This window comes from Lactuca serriola, chromosome 2 (genome assembly GCF_051521515.1).
Source record: "Lactuca serriola cultivar US96UC23 chromosome 2, Lser_US96UC23_V15, whole genome shotgun sequence".
NCBI classification, from domain to species: domain Eukaryota; kingdom Viridiplantae; phylum Streptophyta; class Magnoliopsida; order Asterales; family Asteraceae; genus Lactuca; species Lactuca serriola.
In genome coordinates, this window is record NC_136409.1 from 6,656,514 (window position 1) to 6,667,609 (window position 11,096).

The window sequence follows — 11,096 nt, forward strand, 5'->3', positions numbered from 1 at the left end:
GAACGTATGTGAAGTTTAATGTCTCACAAAACTTAGTATAAAACAGATTTACGTATGAATATGTTCGTTTGTTCTTGTATATGAAAGTATCTCCTTGAGATAGTGTTTCTAGTATGTAAAAGCTCATGACGTTCTCGTAAAACTATACCTATTATAGTTTTCCAAAAGTGTGTTTCGTTTGTATAGTAAACCCTAGTGTAATGCTCACTTGTTATGAAAAGTATAACTTTTGTAGTGCCAAAATGGACACATATATAATAAAGTATAAACAAAGTGTTTGATTTGTATATATATAACAACATATTTCATCTCAAAAAACAAGATGTTATCGTGATATATTTTGCATACGAAAGTTTCCATATAGTAGTTATAAATCACATATGATTCACTTGATAAAAAGTGTATAATGAAACTTTATGTAACACTGGATAATAAACGTGTGTTTACTTGTATTCCCCCCCCCCCCCCTAAAAGCGTATAAAACATTTAAAAGTGTAGATTATAAGGGTATGAACTCACCTGGTTAATTTAAGAAAGTGAGATGAAAATCAAACAGAACTTCGGCTTGTGAAAGTCGATTTTCTCAGGATTCTCGAGAATCTCGGGAATACAAAACCTTCCTTCGGGACTTGAACGGAAAAACTAGGGCTTATGGAGGGTCTCGAGGGCTTAGAAGCAGAGTTTCAGCATAAGAGAAGAGAGAATTGAGCACTAGAACTCGAAACCATCGGTTTCTATTTATAGGCTGAGTTTTGGGGTCTCACGTCGTGAGAAATGGGAAATTCACGTCGTGAGCCCGACAAGGCCTATTCCCTTAGACTTGATGGGTCTTTGGCAGACTCTGGAACCCATCAATCCAAGACTCACGTCGTGAGCCTTCATGCTCACCTCGTGAGGCACCTGACAACTTCGTTTTTCGTGTCTTAAACTTGTAAAATCCGTATCTTCCATGTACGAGCTCCGTTTTTGACATTCTATATATGCACGCGTAGGTGAGAATGTACTCTACAACTCTTGTTTAGACTCCGTCAGCTGGTTTTGACTTTATTTTTAATTAATTATTTTTAACAGGTCGGGACACGAAAAGTCCGTTTAAAAATTCATAACTCCTTAGTCTGATGTCTGTTTTCGTCAGACTTTTCACCGTTGCACTACTATTGTTGAGGCCTTTGGTTCTCATTTAGTTTGTATCGGCCAAAAATCTCTCGATCTCTATTTCGAGTTTTTAGCTGTCTACTGCTATACTCGAATCTTGGAAACATCATAACTTCCTCTTGCGAAGTCAGATTTGGACGTTCTTTTTATGTACGTTTAAGGTTTAATGATATTTAAAACTTTCATTTAGATACTTAAGGCTAAAAAATATTTTATTGAAACTTCATGTTTTGCGTTTAACTGTATTGCCGGTTTTGTCGGAAATCTTAGAATGGTCATAGCTTCTTCGTTATAACTTGGATTTTAGTGTTCTTAGTATTTCTGTAAACCTTAACTCGATATCTAGCATAGTAGGTAACCCAATAGAGACCTTTGAACATTTTATTTTCGAAGTTAATTTCATTACATTAAAAGAGGTTACAATACTTGCCTTTCAGGTTATTACATAGATTCGAAATATCGGGTTGTCACAGAGATTGAGCTTTCGGAACCCATTTGTAGTTGGGTTTAACCCATTTCTCGTTGGATCGGATGGGTGCCTCGGCACATGATTTTGAACTCAAACCCGATCGCCAAGATGACTTTGACCTAGCCGGTCTTGGTTTTGCTGGAGCATCTCTTGGATTGGACTTCTTGGCTGGCATTCCCTTCTTGTTCTTGGGAGTTGGATCCTTGGCCTTCTACGCGTTCCAGTCACCATGGTCTGAACGTGGCCTTGAGGGGTTTCTTTTGAAGTATCTCCCTCTTGGTGCGTTCTGCCAGCCTTGTGCATAATAGGGAACGTATGCGCGATTAGGACAATTTCTGGCAATGTGTCTAGGTGTTCCACAGTGAAAACATGTCCTTTTCTTCACTGTGAAGTTGTTTCTTCCTACCCCTGGTGTCGTATCCTTACCTTGTCTCTTATTGTTCCCACAAGCACAATTACAATAGGCACTCTGTTTCACTAGAATTGGTGGCCTGTATTTCTCAACAACAAGTTAATCAGAAGTAGCTGAGTTCGAAGCAACATATTCAGAGTTCTAGGAGATGTTGGTTTGTTCAATGGTGTTCTCCTTGTTCTCATCATCTGCTACTTTACCTGCACATGAAGTAGATGTGCTAGGAACAAGAACATCGATATTTTCAAACAAATCATCAAATATGTCAAAAAAAATTAACTCAACATGATCCGGAGCAGAAGCATCACAAGATGTATCATTGATTTTAACATCAGAAACAAAAGACTTATCATTTGAAACAGAAAAAGTAGGTTCAGAAACATTTTTATTTTCATAAACATATCCTTCAACTTATTTCTTTGATTGATTTAAGGTTTGATCTCTATGGGAAGTAGAAACATTAGTATTTTCAACATTAATAATGCCTCCTGAAACAAAACCAACTGGTTTGCCATAAACCATGAATGGTTCGTTGGCAATCTCCTTTTTAGTTAAAGGGTGATACTGATATGTGTGATTGAAAGGAGGAGTAACTTTATCGTATCCTAAACCCTTTTGTTGGTTATCTTTAAACTGCAGACAATGATCTATCATGTTCGCAACTACTTCACTTGACACATCAAATTTTCCGAAATCAAAATCTGCAGTTTCAAATTTGTTTGTAATGTGTCAAGCTCAGTATTTACCTCAGCAAGTTGTCTCATGACATAGTTACAATTTACATATTTATTGCTATAATCTTCCTGAAGCTTCCTAAAGTCTTTGGTTTTTGCTTCTAATTCAACCTTTAGGGGTTTTTGTCCTTTTCCTGAGTTGATATCCTTCATATCTCATGTCCTCAACTTCTCTTTTTAATAAATTAATTTGTTCCCGAAGAAATTTAATCGTAGTTTCGCAAGCTGGAGTACATGAAACTTTAGTTATCGGAATGGATCCGAAACTCTTTTTTTTTTAATTCTTTGACTAAAAACTCAAAAGTCAACCTTCAAAGTCAAATTTAAAGAGTCAAACCGAAAAGCTAAATTTGAAATTTTGAAGGTTAAACGAGAAAGTCAAAGCTTAAAGTCAATGGTCAAACTCGAAAGTCAAAATCAAAATTTTAAGTAAAAAAATCAAAATTAAAAGTTAAAATTTTGGAAGAAAATAGAATTTAAAATTAAAAGAAATTTGAATTTTAGGCTAAAAGTGCAAAAATTACAAAACTGAGTGCGAATGAGAGTGTTTTTGAATTGAATCAGGAGGGAATGGAACAAGTGTCTTGGTAGTTCAACTGGTAAGGCACAGGGGAAAGGAGGCGGGAGATTCGGGTTCGATTATTGGCAACCCGAAAATCACTTCCGATTTTTGCTTTCATATTGTATTTTTCCTATGAAATAGAAGTTGGGCCCATCGATTTCTCCTTGCCTTGAATTTTCTTGATCATTTCATCTATGAATAGTCTGACTACACATGAAACAATCAGTTTCCTCTGGCCTTAAATGAAATTACCCTGTTATAGAGACTAAAACTTCACATCAAATACATTATCATTTTCACAATATACAACTTAATATTTAAGGATTAGTTTGGCAAGAAGTAAAAAGGGAAAGGTATACTGTGAATATTATAATTTTGTTTTTAACTTTCAGTATGAGATTAATAAATTGGCAGGATATATGATACAGAGCCTTACTTTCATGTAGTACCTCTTTCTTCTGTCCTCCATTCTGTTAGTGTACGTTTCAGCAATTCCATATACTTCAGGGTTACTTTGGCATCAATAAGAATTCAAATGTTTTTGATAACTATTGTGTGACTGTGTGCACCAATAAGAATTCAGGAAATAATTAATTATTAAATAAATCATTTAAGGGTATTATAGTAATCTTGACATATTTAAATATGGTAGATAATTAATAGGTTCTTTATTATTCCTTTAAATATGGAATGTAGTCAAAATCTGTTGAAAAAAACCCTAGCCGATCACGTATACATCGATCTATCCTCCCTCTCATTTTCTTAGCATTGGTGGCGCCGGAGAAGGCTATTCCGATCTTGAAGGCAAAAGGCTGACAACAGCTTCGCAACACCGGTGGTGGAGGCAAAAGGCTGACAGCAGTGGAGGAAGTAAGAGGGGTGAAGATGTCGGCTGGGTAAACTCCGAATGGATGGTGGCGGCTAGAGAGAAGACGGGTTAGGGTTAGGGTATGGGAGCTCAGACCCGACAAGAGATCCATAAACAAAGAAGAAATACTCTCCGGATCGGTACCATACTTTTGATACAGGGGAATTCAAGATGATGTCCGGAAATTACACAGCCATTGACAACCAGAATGTTTATGGATCTGTTCCTGTAAAACTTCTTCTCCTCTTCTTCAATTGCGTTTTCATCACTTCGATACTAGATCTGAACCCTAATTTATTCATTGGTAGCTGGTTTATATTGTAAGCATTAAGTAATTTGGTTGTTGGTTGTTGCAGATTCAACTCTCCAAACCTTTCCCCCATCTGGAACACAAGGCAAGATCTCAGGCGCTTCTGGACCTCCCCGCGATGCCGATGGTGTGTGTTTAAATTCTTGAAGCATCTTATTAGTTTTCAACTATCTACTGCAATTTAGTAACTTCAGTTAATGGATCTCATTTAGTTCAACTACATAGTTAAATCCATATAAAATTCATCAGTTTTAGGGCTTAGATTACTAGCATTTTAAGTTTCTTTTGGATTTGAATACATCATGACTTAGTTTATTCAAAACCATTATGCAAGAATACTTTATTTTTTAAGAATATTCAAAACCATTCTGCAAGATTAGTTTATTCTCTAAGAATATTTATTCATGTATTCTATTATAATGCGTTGAATTGTTTAATTTTTGAAAATTGATTATCTTTTCTTTTATTTGGTGTTCTTGGTTCATTTGGCCACCATCCCCATCACCGGAACTGGATGTTGCTTCTTTGGTGATTCATTGACCGTCAATCAAAAGGAAACACATGTTGAAACAGAATAAAAGTTAATTTAAAACTCAATCAGGTATCTTATTTTCTTTATTGATTACAATATTCTATTATCTAAGATTTGATTAGATAATATCTAGCAGAATTTCAGAATATTCTTTGTATTCTAGCAGAATTTTAGAATTTCAGCATTCAACATCCAAAAACAACAATATTCTTTCAGAATTCAAGAAGAAAACATGGAGAACGAGAGTATTCTAGCAGAATGTCGTTGACCAGGGCAGTGTTCTACATGGTGACTATTGAATACATTAAATTCTTTCAGAATTTCAGGATTCAACGTCCAAAAACAACAATATTCTTTCAGAATTCAAGAAGAAACATGGAGAACGAGAGTATTCTAGCAGAATGTTGTTATTTTTTTAAGAATGTTATTCATTTTTGTTGATATTCTTTTAGAATATTTATAACTATATTTAAAATGTATAAGATTTTTAGTCTGTAAGAATATGTATGAATTTGTATTTAAGTTCGGATGTATAAGAATATATTAGAACGTTGGTTATTTTTCAACATCGTATTCAAGAATTTTGTTTTTCTTCAATAATATTATATTAGAATAAAATTCTGAAAGAGTATCATTCTAACAAAAAATATTCTGATAGAATAAAATCGTTAAAAATTGAAATTGAATTTATTAAAAATTTCAGATTTTTTTAAATTAGGAGAATTAATCATCCCTAAAATTTCGAAAATTTCCTTTTATAAATGTAGTTAATTGTCCAAAATACCCTTTTGCTAAAAATTGTGTGATTATATGGTACATGTTACCCCATTGTAATATCATACACTCTCAAATTATGTCCATTGATCAATTTCATCCGTTGGTCCAGATCTGTGCATTCTGGCACACAATACTTAGTGAAAACAAAATAACCTAGCCCTATATATATATATATATATATATATATATATATATATATATATATATATATATATATATAAAACGTTCTTTGCCAAGGAAATTATTTCTCGCGCTCACATGTTCTTATGCAATCCGTGTCTTACTCCTTTAGACAATTCCCAAAGGTCCTTATGTTGCTTATCTCACACCTTACCAAAGCCATGCAGGTGCTTTGTAGTATCTAAGTTTCACTCATCCTGATATTCCTTATAATGTTCAACAAATCCGCTTATATATGCATGATCCACAGGAACCTCGTCTTCTTGATCTCAAGCAGACCCTTCGGTACATATGATGTTGATTGGGCTGATCGTCCTCACAATTGTATGTTCACCTCTAGGTTATGTGTTTATCTTGGCAATAATCTCATATCGTGGTCTTCCAAATGTCAACATGTTGTCTCTTGATCCTCTGCTAAGCTGAGTACCGCTGGTGGCCAATGTGGTTGCCGAATCTGCTTGGCTTCACAATCTCCTTCTTGAGTTATCTTGTCCATTCTAAAGCAATGGTTGTGTTTTACAACAATATGAGTGCCATGTATTTAGTTTCTAACCTTATACACCATCAACGTACCAAGCATGTTAAAATAGATTTACATTTTGTTTCGGAATGTGTTGCCATTGGACATATGCATGTTTTGCATGTGCTATCAACTCACCAGTTTGTTGGGATATTCACAAAGGATCTTCATACTTGATTGCTTTTAAATTTTCAGCTTTAAACATTTGTAAACTCCATGTGCAAAATGAAGGTATGTGTTAAATCATGTCATTTATGACCTTTTGTGTAGTATAGGGACCCCTTTTGTAACTTTTTATACTACATATATCATGCCATACAAGTCTACAACTCCCTCACTAAGGAGGCTTTTTCCACATTTAATATTTGTTACTGGCTACTAATAACTAGTCATAGTATGATGTAATATGATTAAAACAACCATAATCAACCATCAATCTGTTACCCGATGATTATGAGAAGTCATGAGCACTCATAGAACGTGTCGTGAGTTGTTGGATTGATTCTTGATTTCTTTGTAAAAATTTCATTGGGTTGGAAGTGTTTGTCACATCAAAAATGGGTGGCATGCACTTGCCATTAAAAGTCTAGAGGAGTTGTATTAACTCTTGATTTATTCGAAGTAATTCCATAAGATTGGAGGTGTTTGGCGCATTAACAAACAGACGTGGGACGTGTTTGAAATGATATGCTCATGATGTAATTTTAATGAAAAATTGTACGAGATGAAACATTGATACGGTGGGTTGATATGTATAATTGATTGATCTCTGATTGTATTGAATTGAAGAAGAAAGCATATACATCCCATGACAAGATACAATAATATAAACCTAATTAATTATGAATAAATATAGAAGCTACCAATACTTATGGATAGATGCCAAAGTAACCCTGAAGTATATGGAATTGCTGAAACGTACACTAACAGAATGGAGGACAGAAGAAAGAGGTACTACATGAAAGTAAGGCTCTGTATCATATATCCTGCCAATTTATTAATCTCAGACTGAAAATTAAAAACAAAATTATAATATTCACAGTATACCTTTCCCTTTTTACTTCTTGCCAAACTAATCCTTAAATATTAAGTTGTATATTGTGAAAATGATAATGTATTTGATGTGAAGTTTCAGTCTCTATAACAGGGTAATTTCATTTAAGGCCAGAGGAAACTGATTGTTTCATGTGTAGTCAGACTATTCATAGATGAAATGATGAAGAAAATTCAAGGCAAGGAGAAATCGACGGGCCCAACTTCTATTTCATAGGAAAAATACAATATGAAAGAAATAAAACCTTGAAACTAATTGATGAAATCATAAGAAAGTTTCTGCTTATTTCTAGTTGATGGTAATACACACCTCCTCCAGTGCCCCATCCTTACCACACCAGCCTCAGGGGTCTGAAAATTTGTTATTTCAAAAGTCACGAAAGGGTTGCATTTCAGGGAATATTTCCCTGAAACATCATAGAAGATAACCTCATGAACAGTAAAAAAAAAAACATGTCCCCTTATGTGTGGCAATATGTTACGTCTAAATATGTCTGACCAAGAGCCTCTTGCTAGAAAATTTAAGTACAAATTACATAACTTTTTGCAAAACTTTACCAAGAAATTATAGTGGTGTTTTCTTTGTTACCAGAAAAATATACAACTTACATACTAATGGAGATCTCATCTTTTTGTATATATATAGTGATCAGTTCCCTTCAAGACAAAATCAAGAATCTACTTTAGGATTTATGGTTACTGACACCTTTCTTATTTGAATTTCTTTTAAGGATCCAGTTGGGTTATGACTGCCACCGGTATGTTTTGCCTTTTGGTTCGTTAGTTAACATTTTACTTTTTCTTTATGATTCTTTCTTCCTCCATGGTATGCTTATAAAATGTTTGTTGGACATCAACTTTGGTATTAAATATACCATGGTCTCCTACTCCTCCATCAACATCAAACTTGTAGCTTGCTTTCTTATCTTTTTATCTTATTTTCGTTTTACAGGTTTGAACATGCTTGAACATCAGATGAAATTTCAGGTGATACCAAATGATGTTAAAAGGACATGGAATGAGCACGTCCTACAAGTATTGGTTCCCACCAGCCTTATTTTGCAGATCATCTTAAGTATTTTAGGAAACCTTCGGAAATACAATCCAAAGACTATAATCAGAATCACTCTTTGGTGTGTTTACTTTTTGGCTTACGCCATTGTCCCAGTGGCCCTTAGTATTACTGCCCAAAGTGCCTTGGAATCATGCAACAAATCTCATCCTGCTTCAAAACATCACAGATCCAACACACGTGAGCTCATGGGTTTTTGGGCACAGTTTCTCTTTCTTCACCTTGGTGGTGCAGACACCATTACTGCTTACTCCTTGGAAGACAATGATCTTTGGTTAAGACATTTGGTTTTTCTTCTCTTCCAATCAGGAGTAGCTTTATATATCCTTTTGTTGTCTTGGCCAGGTTGTTCTCATCTCCCCCTGCTAAGCATACTCGTTTATGCATCCGGTTGCATCAAGTGTTTTGAACGTGTTCAGGCTCTAAGGTTAGCAAACACTGAGCATCTCAGAGAGACAATGCTTGGTCCTGCTGACCCGGGTCCTGATTATGTCAAATTCCTGGAGGAATTTCTGTTGAAAAAGTCACAGGGTTTCATTGTGAAGGTTGAGGAGGTTTTGGAGAATGCTCTTCCAACTATTCGTGCATATTCCCAAACTGGGCGTGAAGAAATATTCGAAGCATACAATCTATTCCAAACATTCAAGCGTCTTTTTGTTGGTCTTATACTCACATATGAAGATAGGGATAGAAGCACATCGTATTTTCAGCATCTTGATTCAGCTTGTGAAGTTTTCCGTGCTGTGGAGATTGAACTTGGATTTGTATATGACATGCTTTACACAAAGGCAAGTGTGCTTTATACAAATAAGGGCCTCATACTTCGTGCTATTGGTGTTCTTCTCCTTCTCTTAGTACTTGTTGGCTTCCATTTTCACAGTGATACGGACCATTACCTAGTCATTGACATTGTCATTAGTTATTTAGTAATTGCAGCAGAATTTTCAAAAGAAATCTTTTCCTATATTACCATGTTCCATTCAGATTGGGCTGATATCTGGTTTAAACAGCAGAACCATACTCACGACAACCTTATATTTTCATTCTTGAAGCAACCGAGTAAACAAAGGTGGTCCAACTCCATTGGACAGTCAAACCTACTAAGTGTCGCACTCAAGGAGAACCCTACTTGTTTTTTAAATCAGAAATTGTTCGGGGTACATAAGTTTCTGAAGAAGCAAAGATACGAGACATATATCGAGGTTTCTCCCAATCTGAAGGATATGATTTACAGTCAGTTTCTTGAGTTTGTGGAGCGTAGTTCTGATCCAAAAGGATTATGCATTCACAAAGGAAGCTATTGTCTCGAAGAGAATGGGATGAGAACTCTTTTGTGGAGCATCAATGAAGTGGAATTCGATCAGAGCATTCTTATCTGGCACATCGCTACTGCTCTTTGTTACTACTCTGAGAGTAGTGATCAATTAGAAATCAACCGCATAGAAAGTAAGAACATGTCTGAGTATCTGGTGAATCTTTTAATTTCAAACCCTGAAATTCTGCCAATAGGTATCGGCATGATCAGGTATCGTGACACATGTGCTGAAGCCATTCGTTTCTTCAAAATGAAAAGCCCTATTACCGAAATATCTGATGCCTGCAGAAAATTACTTGAAGTTAGTTGTGAGGAATTGTTGCCTAGTATAGTGAAAGGGGATCAATCCAAATCTGTACTCTTTGATGGTTGTAGACTTGCATTAGCTTTGAGAAAGATGAAAAACAGGGAGATAATGTGGAAAGTGATGAGTCAAGTATGGATTGAGATTCTGGCGTATGCAGCTGCTCATTGCAGAGTGTTCCACCATTCACAGCAGCTTGGGAGAGGGGGAGAATTTCTGACTCATGTTTGGCTTTTGATGGCACACTTAGGAATGACAGAGCATTTCCAGGTAACTCATGGCCATGCAAGAGCTAGGTTCAATGTTTCATAGGCATAGCTTGGGATTAGCATTTCATTTGCTTTAATACTTATGTAGATTAACAATTCTATTTGTTTGTTTTCTATTTTTGTAAATGAAAAAGTTGTGCCTTTCTGGCTATGTTGGCACACATTCACTGTTTGTACATTAATTATCCCATTTTCATATTTTTTTGTTCAAAATTTTATTGTATAATAATAATGTTCTTTCAGAAATTTTTACTCTTGGGTTTCTAAATATGTCTTGCGTAAGTGAAAAAGTCATGAATGTGTAATGTTATAGTGGGTGATACTGGTTCAATCTTTTCAAAGTTATATCTAGGAATATAGTTCATGTACAACACCTTTCCAATTTCATTTTTGCAAAGAGACTGTTTTATGACTCAAGGAGAGAGCAATTTCACACATAATTAGCTGTAACAATGTAAGTAAGTGAGGTGAAAATCTAACACCCAATATTAGAGCCCACACTAGGTGGACCTTCACCGGGTGTGTGTAGTGTGTGCTCTACTGCTCTAGAGACCATTCAATACT

At 35.3% G+C, this 11,096-nt stretch overlaps 1 protein-coding gene across 1 annotated transcript; it reads left to right on the forward strand.

Moving 5' to 3' along the window:
* The first annotated feature begins 4,371 nt into the window (after window positions 1–4,371).
* Window positions 4,372–10,799, forward strand: LOC145088995 (uncharacterized). The gene is made up of 5 exons (XM_079027500.1): window positions 4,372–4,504; window positions 4,557–4,637; window positions 8,525–10,533; window positions 10,621–10,701; window positions 10,776–10,799. Exons 1-5 carry the CDS (start codon window positions 4,372–4,374, stop codon window positions 10,797–10,799), a joined length of 2,328 nt encoding a protein of 775 aa, XP_078883626.1.
* Window positions 10,800–11,096: the final 297 nt, after the last annotated feature.

What these genes read in the sequence shown, in the direction of transcription:
- LOC145088995 (XM_079027500.1), top strand. Translation starts at nt 4,372, where the DNA reads ATGATGTCCGGAAATTACACAGCCATTGACAACCAGAATGTTTATGGA. An exon ending in GAATGACAGAGCATTTCCAG is followed by an intron (nt 10,534 to 10,620) that starts GTAACTCATGGC and finishes ATACTTATGTAG; the next exon opens with ATTAACAATTCTATTTGTTT. An exon ending in TATGTTGGCACACATTCACT is followed by an intron (nt 10,702 to 10,775) that starts GTTTGTACATTA and finishes ATGTTCTTTCAG; the next exon opens with AAATTTTTACTCTTGGGTTT.